At 49.5% G+C, this 12,854-nt stretch overlaps 1 protein-coding gene across 3 annotated transcripts in view; it reads left to right on the forward strand.

The window, feature by feature from the left end:
• WDR33 (WD repeat domain 33) overlaps positions 1-12,854 on the forward strand; it is a 70,042-nt gene that overhangs the window by 53,606 nt on the left and 3,582 nt on the right. For 2 of the 3 annotated variants that reach the window (XM_036253272.1, XM_036253273.1), the window contains 5 exons: positions 997-2,082; positions 4,268-4,376; positions 7,858-8,296; positions 12,291-12,454; positions 12,563-12,655. In XM_036253272.1, coding sequence (XP_036109165.1) covers positions 997-2,082; positions 4,268-4,376; positions 7,858-8,296; positions 12,291-12,454; positions 12,563-12,655 — 1,891 coding nt within the window. Of the gene's footprint in view, positions 1-996; positions 2,083-4,267; positions 4,377-6,035; positions 6,059-7,857; positions 8,297-12,290; positions 12,455-12,562; positions 12,656-12,854 lie in introns of those variants that run through there. The other variant, XM_036253274.1, reaches the window with a different exon arrangement.

Genomic DNA, 12,854 nt, shown 5'->3' on the forward strand with positions numbered 1-12,854 from the left:
GTCTGATGAGCTCCATCATTTCTTACTGCTATGTTGGGGTGCTAGTTTTTTTTAATCCTCACCCGAGGACATTTTTCATTTATCTTCAGATAGAGCAGGAGGGAGAGAGGGAAGAAGAGAGAGAGAGAAATATTGACATTAGAAAGACACATCAACTGGCTGCCACCCACACGATCCCAACTGGGGCCGAGGACAAACTGCAACTGAGGTACCTGCCCCTAGCGGGAACCGAACCTGGGACTCTCTGGTCCATGGGCCGGCACTCTAACCGCTGAGCCAAACCGGCCAGGGCGAGAGCTAGTTTCTTTCTTTTATTTTTTTTTCTTTATTGATTTTAGAGAGAGGAAGGGAGAGGAGGAGAGAGACAGAAACATTAATGAGAGAGAACATCGATTGGCTACCTCCTGCATGCCCCCCACTGGGGATTGGGCCCACAACCTGGACATGTGCCCTGACTGGGAATCGAACTAGTGACCTCTTGGTGCAGGGGTCGACGCTCAACCACTGAGCCACACCGGCTGGGCAGGGAACTAGTTTCTAACTAGATCAGTCAAGCAGTGAGTAGACCTAAATTAAATATATAGTTTTAATAGAAAAGATAAAGCCAGCTTCATTTAAGTTTGAATTCATTCATTTATCCACAGATAAAATAATTTTTTTTCTGTCAGCTCTAAAGCAGGTGGTTTGTTCTTAGTTGTCCTACCTTTGACAGCTACCAACAATGATACAACACTGGTGGATTATTGGACTTTTTCTGGTCAGTATAGATGTAAATAATCCTAGCAGTTGTTTCCCAGCACTTCAAAAGAGGTGGTCTAGACTGCATCTGGAGGCCTGAGTGCCCTCTGACTGGCTGAATGCCATATGGACTCCGGTACTGTTGGGCATTAAGAAGTTGATGCCTCATATTTGTTTTGAGGTCCCCCAGTGAAATAAGTGACAGCAATATTGTCATCTTTGGCTTATTTTTCAGTATACTTTTTCTTTTCTTTCCAGCAACTTAAAATCGAGAGGCTCGCCCAGAAACAGGCTGAGCAGATCCAGCCTCCTCCATCATCTGGCACCCCTCTTCTCGGACCCCAGCCCTTCCCAGGACAAGGCCCAATGTCTCAGATTCCTCAAGGCTTCCAGCAGCCCCATTCATCTCAGCAGATGCCAATGAACATGGCTCAGATGGGGCCTCCAGGTCCACAGGGACAGTTTAGAGCCCCTGGACCCCAGGGACAAATGGGACCACAAGGTCCTCCATTGCATCAGGGAGGTGGAGGGCCACAAGGATTCATGGGACCACAAGGGCCCCAGGGCCCACCCCAAGGCTTGCCAAGGCCTCAGGACATGCATGGGCCCCAAGGAATGCAAAGGCACCCTGGACCTCATGGCCCTTTGGGACTTCAAGGACCACCTGGACCACAGGCTAATTCTGGTCCTCAAGGTCATATGGGCCCTCAAGGTCTGCCTGGCCCTCAAGGGCACATAGGCCCCCAAGGCCCACCGGGTCCCCAGGGGCACATGGGCCCTCAGGGGCCTCCTGGTACTCAAGGTATGCAGGGGCCACCTGGTCCCAGAGGAATGCAAGGACCTCCTCATCCTCATGGGATACAAGGTGGGCCAGGGTCTCAGGGGATCCAAGGTCCTGTGTCTCAGGGACCTCTGATGGGATTGAATCCACGAGGAATGCAGGGCCCTCCAGGACCTCGGGAGAATCAGGGTCCTACTCCCCAAGGCATGATGATGGGCCACCCGCCTCAAGAGATGAGACCTCACCCTCCGAGTGGACTCCTGGGACATGGCCCTCAGGAAATGAGAGGGCCTCAGGAGATGCGAGGCCTGCAGGGGCCGCCCCCGCAAGGGTCAATGCTGGGCCCTCCCCAGGAATTGCGAGGGCCTCCAGGCTCACAAGGACAGCAGGGCCCGCCCCAGGGCTCTTTGGGACCTCCACCCCAGGGAGGCATGCAAGGGCCCCCTGGACCTCAGGGACAGCAGAACCCAGCAAGAGGGCCACATCCATCTCAAGGGCAAATGCCATTCCAGCAACAGAAAACAGCTCTGCTAGGTGATGGACCCCGGGCCCCCTTCAGTCAGGTATTACTCATTTCCAACCTGTGGTATTACACGTGGGGGAAACGCCCTCTGCACCAGGACGGCACTTCCAAATGCTGTACAGAGCACTGGCTGCTGAGGTGCCTGTGTCTCCGGTGCTGGCAGTGGCCTGGGGAGAGCAGCACAGCTCAAGGGATAAGGATAATGACACAGCATCACCCATGTGGCAGATCAGCCTTACTTCTCTGCCTGTGTGTTCTAACAGATGTTCTTCCAGAAAAGATTTTCAGTTGAATCCAGTTCATAATCGTTCCTGGACTTCATATGAGTTATGGCCCTGGGGAGGAAGCTGGGGTGCTTCCACCATGCTCCCTTTTCTGATCCTTGTCTTTGTGGCGTGGTGTGCCGCGGGCCTGCCAGACACAGAGCCCTTTTTGTGCCTGCTGGTTCTGCTCTTACGGTGGCATGGTTGTTGAGGTCCCGAGCAGACTGTCCCCGGGATCGCGCTGTTTTCCCTGCAGGGAAGGCTTTCAGAGCTTTCTAGGCCAGAACTGCACATTCTCAAGTGGTGACGCTGTGGATAGAGTGATGTCCAAGTTGTTTTTAGCTTTCTTATAAAAAATATTTGCAGGAGGGAATATTTCTATAGACTTTTTTTTTTTTTTTTTTTGACAATTCTGCTTTTATCAGCCAAGTGAATTGCCCATTTCCTGAGCTTTTGCTGGAGAGGTGGTGTGAGGAGATCAGGTTGCCTGGGGAGAGTTAGGGAAAGACTGCATGAGCATGGACGGATCAGCACACCGCTCGCTCTGTGGTTCGGGCGTTCTTGTCCGCATTTCAGAGTGAGTGAGCGCACGCTGGCGCTCTGGTGCTGTTTACTCGGAGGGGCTGTGCTGTGGGACTGGGTGTAGAAAACGACAGCTCTGAGAGTGCGATGTGGAGGTGACCCCTGGATTCACAGGATTCAGATAACTAGCTAAGTAAGTAGGTTACGTGGTGCTCTTCAGTAGATCTTCCAGAGCTTAAAGATGTCATAGCAGTGAAGAATCCGATAGCATTTGAGTTTATTTCCAGAACTTGTGCACTTTTTAATGAGAATTTTAATTTTTTTCATGTAGTAAAAGATTTTATAAATGAAAAGCATAATGGCTGTAAAGGTTCTATTGACATACAGAAATATTGGTAGAAGGAATACGAAGTTTTGAAAGGGCATTTCACATCTCAGAAGTGCCCGGTGAATATCTTTGCTCACACTTCTTGCATGCTGAAATCCGACCTTCTTCACTGTGACCAGGTGGATTACTTAAATCAGTTGTTTTAATTAGTGTAATTTACTGGGATTGCTTTCAGGTGTTAAATCAACAGCATGAAAGATGCTGAACCTACAGAACAGAAGCACATAGGAATGACTGGTGGTTTAGAGCTGTGTGACCCTCCTCTCAGGCTGCTCTTTCATAGAACCTAGTTGTGATGTGAGAGCAAGGTAGCTGTTGATGGTTTTGAAACTGCTGTTCTGTAGTAGGCATGTGTCTGTCTGTCTGTCAGCAGGTCTGATCCAGGTCACTGGACAGTGCAGGGAATGAGAATGTAGACATAGCTAGATGAAAATACAGACATGAGGACTGGGGACAAGCTTAGGCTGTGGGGCGAGGAGATGAAGAGCATCGGAGCGGAGGCTGGTGTCAGACAGCAGGAACCACCGGAACCAGGGAGCCCCAGGTGCCTGCGCAGGGCCTGAGCAGCTGGGTGCGGAGGACGGGCGTCTAGAAGGTGGAGAAAAGAGGGAGGGGACAGGAGAAAGCTGCTGTGAACACCCTCTGTCAGGAGCCCAGCCCTTGCTGATCCCCTCCCTTCACACCCAGCCCTTTCGTAGGTAGAAAGGGTCCTGGATGCCAGAGGAGGGTGGACCTTTCCTGGAAGATCCAGGAGTTCCTCTGTGCGGTGTGGGCATTGCTCACGATTCCTCACTTTACTTTCCAGGGGAGTCCTTGCTTAGGGCACAGCAAGGAAAGATCTCCTTTTAAGTGAAACCTATCAGCAGGTTTACAGTGTATTTGTACCTTTTGTTAAGGGAAGAGGAGTATCTCCTTTCCACAACTTCAGGGCTACAATTTCTGTTGAGCTTTGGGGCAACCTGACGTTTTTATCTTGTCACATTATAGTAAAATTGTGTTCATGAAGCACAAGCCTATGATTTCACACCCTCTCTTTACAAACATCTTTTCAGGAAGGACAGAGCTCAGGCCCCCCGCCCCTGATACCAGGCCTAGGGCAGCAGGGAGCTCAAGGTCGCATTCCCCCTCTTAACCCTGGACAAGGACCTGGCCCTAACAAAGGTAAATATTTGCTCGGCCGAATAAGAGATTGTATTTCACCACCTTCGGGTAAATCTTACAATAAATGGTTTTATTGGTAAGTAATTGATAGAATGGTCAGCCATTTTAGGTATTAGCTTTGTCTGAAGTCGCTCTCATTCGTATGTTTGCTCTACGTAGCCAAAAGTGCTGCCGGAGAAAGTGACCTCCTCATGGCCTAGAGCTGGGGGGAGCCGTTGCTTGCGTCTGTGGGTGGAGTAACGCCTGTGCCCATCCCATACAAGTGTGTCTCTTAGCAGCTGGAGAGCTGAACTGATTTATTTTAAATGTTTTGATGGGATAAAGAATTCAGAGGTTTTAACAGTGTTTTTAATACCACCCTCTTCTCCCTCTAAATTGTGTCAAGCATTAAATCATTTAGCTGGGTCACCACTGGAAAAGAAGAGAGCAGTGCTCGGATGTGTCATGCCTCAGCTGTGGGTAATTGTGAGGAGCACAGAGATAAGAATTGTCAGTGTTTAGTTAGATGTGAGGCTATTAGAAAACAGAGTTAGTCTTAGGAGCTGAGAGCACACACCGGGAGCCGGGCCCCTGTTCCCTAGAGGATGACGTGCTCATACCTGACAACGAACTGGAACCGGAGTGGAAGGGCTGCAGGCTGCTGGAGAGTTAGGGGTGGGACAGCAAGGGATGCGGACGGGGGAGGTTGGGAGGTGGTCGTTACTAGAGGACCATGAACACTGTGGAATTGCACGTCACAGAACTTCACTCCTTTTCGTTGTCGTTGGCCAGGCCTGCAGCACCTGGGCACATAGTAGGGCTCTTGCTGTTTCATCAGAGGAAGAAAAGTCTTTGTGGGCATTCACCGCCCTAGGACCTCTGGAAGGTGAAGCTCAGTCCTGAATGTATGTGAGAGATTGGAGGTTAGGATACAGGCAGGAGTAAAGGAACCAGGAGAAGGTCCGTTCTGATTTCACGCTGTGGAAATGGCGGCCATCGGAAGAGAAAGCAGGCACAAGCACCAGCCTTTGGGGTTTGGGGTCCTTAGGAAGAAGAGTGTTCTCCATAGGCACAGCATCCACACACCAAGAGCCTGCCCCCCTTTCCCGCCCTGTGCCTGTCTCTGAGATTTTCCTCTCCTCCTTCTTCCTTTTTTTTTTTTTTATCCTCACCCGAGGACATTTTTTGATATTTTTGTTCAGATAGAGTGGGAGGGAGGGAGAGAGAGAGAAACATCGACGTGAAAGGGACACATTGAGTGGCTGCCACCCACACAACCCAACCAGGGCCAGGGACAAACTGCAACCGAGGTATGTTCCCCTTAGCGGGAACCGAACCCGGGTCTCTCTAGACCACAGGCCGACGCTCTAACCGCTGAGCCAAACCGGCCAGGGTACTCCTTCTTCCTTTTTCTCCTTCTCTTTCTCTCCTTTTCCTTCTCTTTTTCTTTTCTTTCTTCTTCCTCTCTTTTTCCTCCCAGGGACCAAAGGGAGAAGGGAGAGCCAAGAAAGGGGCCCTGTCGTCCCCCACTGGATGGTGCTGCTGCCCCATCACCAAAGGTCACATCCCTTCTCATTTGTAGTGGTAGGTTTCTTTCCTTGGATAAACAGGGTCTTTTAAACAGATAGAGGAAAAGGGAGGATTGCTCTTCATAGGTAAGTCCCAATGGGACATGTTCAGCTCCTTAGGTCAAAGGTCTGCTGTGTCTGAGGTCACACCAAGGTCAAGCAGCGTGATGTCAGGGAGAAGCCATTGGCTGCAGGAATGAAGACACTAAGAGGTGAGGGGTCCTGAGGAAATAGCTCTGTGATACTTGTGAACAAAGAGGCAACCCAACCCAAAAGGTGCTTTCCTGGGCGTGGAGGACTGCTTTCAGGGAGGGGAGGGGAGAGCCTGCAAAATGGTTGTTCTCATACTGAGATGGCACCCTGGCCTGTGGTCCAGAGAGACCTGGGTTCGGTTCCCGCTAAGGGCACGTGCCTCGGTTGCAGTTTGTCCCCGGCCCTGGTTGGGTCGTGCGGGTGGCAACCACTCGATGTGTCCCTTAAACATCGATGTTTCTCCCCTCTCTCTTTCTCCCTCTCTCTCCCTCCCACTCTGTCTGAACAAAAAAATGGGAAAATGTTCTTGGTTGAGGATAAAAAAAAAAAATTTATACTGAGATTTCCACGTTTTCAAAGACATGTTTGAATAATGAGGAGGTATTGAAATGGCCAAAAGAAATGAACAGAAATGAAAGAGGAAGGACATTAGAAGGGTAAGAATTATGGCAAAGTTCAGTTCATCTTTGTTGCTAGAGTAAAGAGTAAAAGACTTGAGCTGGGCAAGTAGAAGAATTTTATTTAAAAATGTACTTTTTTCATTTATTTTTTCTTTATTGATTTTAGAGAGAGAGGACAGGAAAGGGAGAGACAGACAGAAATATCGATGAGAGAGAACATTGACTGGCCGCCTCCTGCATGCCCCCCCCCCTCCACTGGGGATGGGGCCCACAATTTGGGCGTGTGCCCTGACTAGGAATTGAACCAGTGACCTCTTGGTGCCTGGGTTGACGCTCAACCACTGAGCCACACCGGCAGGGCTAAAAAATCTAGTTGTTTTAGAGGTAGGAGTGTCCCTTTTCTACCCATTTTTCAGAAATGTGATTTAAATTCTGTGTTGACAGAAAATAAGTGTTCCTTGATAATGGTTGCAGTAGTTCAGCAGCCAGGAAAACACCCCTTCAGAGTTAGGAGGTGAACTAAGCTAACCATCAAAATTTAATTGGTCTCTTTCAGTTTTTATTCAGTACTTTAAATATATTACATATGTTCAAATATTTGAAAAAATCTTTAGTGGGTTTCCAAACACTGCAAAGAATGGTGATGATATAGAGGAGGGATCTATCTACAGAAAGGGGCAGAAAAGGTATTCATATAAATACCTTGAAACTGAGGTACAACAGGGCCGTGTGGTCACCTGGCATAAGAGAGAAGCCCGTGGTTCCATGTGCCTCACAGAAGATTTTTGCCAAGGATCGAAGTGTGAGTTCAACAAATCAAGGTCAAAGGAGTGACGTCCCAGACAGTGGCAGGTGGCAGTGTTCTGTGAGGGCAGAGGGGTCTGCCTGCGCTTGCTCCCTGGCCTTTGGCGGGGCTTCTCTCATCTCCTCCCAGAGCACCACTGGGAGAATGGGGCAGGAAGGAAGCTCAGTTTCATTGCTCTGAGGCTTGCTTGTTCTGTCAGTCACTGTGCTGGAAAGTGGGTTTTGCTGACATCACAGGGGTCAGCAGTTTGCCCTAGGTTGGTTGCTTAACCCAGCAGGTGCGAAGGGAACTCTACCACCAAACCCTAGTTCTGTTCATTGTCTGATGCCTTACAGACATTTGTCTCCTAAGTATGCAGAGAACCAAGGTGGAAACATTCTCAATAAAAATGCATTCTGAAACATTGTGATGCTGAAATCAGCCTGTGTTGGCAGGATTCCTGGAAGACCTGGTAAAAGCAGCTTTGTTTCCTATAGGTGACTCCCGGGGCCCTCCAAACCACCACATGGGCCCAATGTCAGAGAGGCGGCATGAGCAGAGCAGCGGCCCCGAGCACGGCCCAGACAGGGGACCTTTCCGGGGCGGCCAGGACTGCAGGGGTCCCCCTGATAGGCGCGGCCCTCACCCCGACTTTCCTGACGACTTCAGCAGACCAGATGACTTCCATCCCGACAAGCGCTTTGGCCACCGATTGCGTGAATTTGAGGGGCGAGGAGGACCTTTACCGCAAGAAGAGAAGTGGAGGCGAGGGGGCCCCGGGCCTCCGTTCCCTCCTGACCACAGGGAGTTCAGTGAGGGGGATGGCCGGGGTGCAGCCCGGGGCCCCCCCGGGGCGTGGGAAGGCCGCAGACCTGGAGACGAGCGATTCCCCCGGGATCCCGAGGACCCACGCTTCCGCGGGCGCAGAGAAGAAAGGTGGGGCAGAAAGTCTGCGGGTCTGTCTCTCCTTCCCTGAGCTCCTCTGTTCTGTCCCGAGTCTGCTTCCTCCTGCACTCGCAGCCTCCATTCTCCATGTTCTGCATTTAGACGTAAAAAATTATGCTTTTTAACCTTAATGTGTTTTTTTTTTTTGTCTTTAAAATTTAGAAACCATTTTATTTTTGCTTATTTTCTGGTGGTTTGGAAGTGAGGGGAGGATTTGCATACTATGGTTTCTTGGATCTGATTGGAAAGCTTCAGGTCCCTTGATCAGAGTGATGAACTAGGAGACATGCACAGACTAAGAATAAAGGAATTGTTAAATAGACAGTTTTTGTGAAATTTTCTAAAGATCCTGACAAAATCAAATCAAACTGAAACATATTCTTGCTGTTAAAGTAGGTGAGGGTCAGGCTTGAACACAGCTTGCTCGGGGTAAAAAAGGAACACAAGAAATATGGAGGAAAAAAAGCAAAGAGGAAAAAAAAATATGGAGAAAAAACGATCAGTGAAATTTCAAGTGACTCAGAATAATCAATAATGTTGATATTTACTGTGTGCTAGATAGCTTCATTAAATTGTCACGGCGAATCATAAGAGGGTTACTGTGAGCATTTCTCAGACAAGGGGTCACCCCGACACCCAGCAGTTTCTCGACCTTTGAGGGTCCTGCGGTGCCCATGCTGTTGAGGCTCCGGCCTGTGCTGGGTCAGTCTCCCTGCCCATGTCTTTCCCACCCCAGTTCTCATGTGTGTTGCTGGTAGTGATTGAGTTCAGGGTTGGCAACCCTGTCCTCAAGGGATGTGTTGGAAAAGATGGGCTGATCAAAGGCCACGGAGGGTGAAATGGAGGGTTGAGGGAAGCAGCTGTCAGAAGGAGTTTGGCAAAAAGAGATTTAAGGGCTTCCAGCTCTCACACGGCCTTTCTCTGTGATATCCCAGTGTTCACTCTGAGATGGCTTCTGTATCTGCACACGCCTCATCGCCACGGCTCTGGCGTCACCATGGCTTTCGCAGTTCCTGAGCTTGGTGCAAAGTGTCAGATGTTGCTGAGCCTCAGTTTGTATTGTATTTCATTGGTCAGTGAGACCCAGCCTAGACTCTCATGCTGTTCACAGCTCTGTGCTGGTCCCACAGATGTGAGCCTGCCCTGTTCACAGCTCCGTGCTGATGCTGAGCGGGCCCTGTTCACAGCTCCGTGCTGATGCTGAGCGGGCCCTGTTCACAGCTCCGTGCTGATGCTGAGTGGGCCCTGTTCACAGCTCTGCTTTATATTCCTTCATAGCTCTTAGCACCGTGTGACACTAGTAATAAATTTAGTTCCATGTCACCTGTGCCTTTCAGAAGCACAGCAGCTTCCTCCCCACTGCTGTGTCCTCCGGACCTGGGGCTGTGGTGGTGTCGCAGTAGGCGCTCAGGAACTTGAATAAATGAATCTGTCAAATAAGGAAGGAGAGGCATTTGAGGGAGGTCAGTTTATTAGGAGCGCAGGCAGCCATACCAAATACCAGACTGACACAATAGACACCTGTTTTCTCACAGTTCTGGAGGCTGGAAGTCCCAGATCGAGGTCCAGCAGGATGGGTTTCTGGTGAGACTTCTCTTCTTGGCTTGCAGACAGGCACACACTCCTTGTGTCCTCCCATGGAAGAGCGCTAGCAAGCTCTCCCTAGGGTCACTCTCTAGAAGGACGCTGTGCCCACATGATTCGTGTCCCACCCCCATGCCCTCATCTAACTCTATAATCACCTCTCAACGCCCATCTTCAAGTAACACACTGGATTAGGGCTTCAGCATATGGAGAGAGAGAGAGTGCGCTCACGTGGGGCAGGGTGGACACACACATTTAGATCATAACTGGAGCTGTTTTCTAAATAGGGCAACTTAGATTCTCTTTGTTCTTCTGTAACCAGGGCAGTTGTAGAACAGGTGCCTGGGCAAGAGCACAGTCCTGCTGTGTCTGGGAATCCTCTCTGGAGTCTGTCTCGGGGAGACAGTGCTCTCTGCCCTCACTCTCCCGCCCCCCTCAGTCCTCCTCCTGGCCAGTTCCACCTTCCCCCACTTTGCAGGAACATGACTCGTAAGTTACTTCAGGCTGGGATCATCACTGGGTGCTAAAACCGCTCGGTCAAGATTGTGGGAAGACAGGACAGTCTAACATTGCCACAGAACCACCCCAGGTTACTGAGCTGCACCTTTGCACAGTGAAGTGTGGCCGCCGCACCACTTGTATATCATAAACTGTGAAAAAGACTGGGCGTCACTGAGAAGGTGTAATTAGTTTGGCCAAGAATATTTAACCTGCATCGAAATCACAAGGAAACAATCAGAAAATTTTAATTGTGGTACACTCTATAAAACACCTGGGTGAACCTTTTAAAAATGTCAAGATCAGCCCAGCCGGTGTGGCTCAGTGGATTGAGCACCGTCCCATGGACTGAGAGGTGCTGGTTTGATTCTGATCAGGGCACATGCCAGGTTGCGGGCTTGATCCCCAGCTGGGGGCAGGCAGGAGGCAGCTGATTGATGTTTCTCTCTCACATCGATGTTTATTCTCTCTCTCTCCCTTCCTCTCCAAAAAAAAATAAATGAAAACACAGTTTTAAATATCAAAATCACAAACCATAAAATATGGGAGGGGCACTGTTCTTAGGAGGAGCACAGAGACAGAACTACGGACGACGTGTGTTTATGATGGAAATCCATACTTTAAGCAACTGTAAAGGACATTTGAGGACACATGGAGAATGCTGAATGAGACTATAGAATAAATAATATTACATGTTAGAGTAGTAACTATGTCAGTAGGAGAAATTGTGTTTTTAGAAGAGACCTACCATCGTTTTCAGAGAGGACACACATTGGCAGCTAACTTTAGAACAGTTTAGAAAATGAATTTGGAAACAGGTGGATAAAGGGAAGATACAGCTCGTGCAAAATCTTATCTGACTAATCTAGATGACGGATGTATGAACTTGTTCTAGTTTTTTCAACTTTACATTTGACAATTTTCAAAATAAAATGGAACAAAAGGGAATTGAATGGAGACTCAAGAAAAAGCAGAAGGCCTGACCTGACAGCCAGTCACAGGCAGGGGCCCATGCGGACTAGCCCTGTGCCTTTGCCATCTCCTGACCCTTTCTCAGTTCCCATGGTCCCTCTTGGCTTCGTCCTTTCCTGCTTCAGGCCCTCGTTCTGCTCCCAACGGCTGCTGCAGTGCTGGTCCTCCCTCCTAATGGCTCGGCTTCAGTAGCTCTCAGCCGACTCACTTCCCAGCTCCAGAATTCCTGAGACAGTAAGATTTTTTTCAGCCGGGGGCACCAGACAGCCGTAAGCCAGATGCCTACCTGTGCACCAGTCAGCTGGGAATGGTCTGTTGGTGAAGTTTATAGCCACCCCTGGGTAGCGACTGGGTGATCCAGGGTGAACGGCAGAGCAGATGTCTCAGTCTATTACTCAGGCAGGCATGCGTCTATACTCTCCTCTTTTCTGATTATGTAAGCATTAAATGTTCATTATAAAAATGTAAATGATAATGAGAAGTAGTTTGGGAGACAGTGGTAAAGAACCTGGGCTGAGGGGCAAAACTTGAGTTCAAACCTGAACAGGAGTGTGTATCCTTCAGTCAGGGACTTGATCTCTGTGCCTCCGTGTACTGCGGGTAGAACAGAGTTCATCACAGTACCGGCTTCGTGTGGGAGCACGGACTGGAATGAGGGACACAAAGTACTTGGCATGATATACGCACTTAAAAAATGCTCACTGCTATTATTCCTAAAAGCCTAAGAGAAAATTAAAATATTTCTATTCTGATGTGTTCACTTCTTGCCTATAATATTGGGATTGTAAAATGTATACTTTAAAAAATAAACAATTTTACTTTGTTTTTCTCCCATTTAACGTATCATATTTTCTTTCATGCTTCTCTGAAACATGAACTTGGAGCTGCAAGTCTTTCATTAGGTGAACTTTCTGCTGTTCTTGCCTCACAGCTTCAGGAGAGGAGCCCCGCCGAGACACGAAGGCCGGGCTCCCCCGAGAGGAAGGGATGGCTTCCCTGGTCCTGAAGACTTTGGTCCAGAGGAGAGTTTTGATGCTTCTGATGAAGCTGCCCGAGGAAGAGATCTCCGGGGACGAGGTCGGGGTGCCCCACGAGGTATGTGCTGAGGACACTGGCTCGGGGGGGCAGGTGTGGAGAGGTGAATGTTTGGGAACACACCTGAAATAGTCTGTGAGTGTGGTGGTGTTTTGTTTCCTTGTGTAGGAGGAAGGAAGGGTTTACTTCCCACTCCTGATGAATTTCCTCGCTTTGAAGGAGGACGGAAACCAGACTCCTGGGATGGAAGCAGAGAGCCAGGTAAGGGAGCAGAACTGCCTGTGTGTGTCCTGTGGCACCTCTAGACAGCACTTCAAGGCCCCGGGGGCCTGGGACTCTCCTGTAGGTCCACCAGGTTCTCCTTTTCCAGCTCACATCTCTACCGGAGGCTGGAATATTCTTACGTCCTTCAGCCAGCAGCATTCTGTCCCAGGAGATGAGATGTCGAGGGCAGAGACGG

Source organism: Molossus molossus, unplaced genomic scaffold, assembly GCF_014108415.1.
Source record: "Molossus molossus isolate mMolMol1 unplaced genomic scaffold, mMolMol1.p scaffold_m16_p_11, whole genome shotgun sequence".
NCBI lineage: Eukaryota > Metazoa > Chordata > Mammalia > Chiroptera > Molossidae > Molossus > Molossus molossus.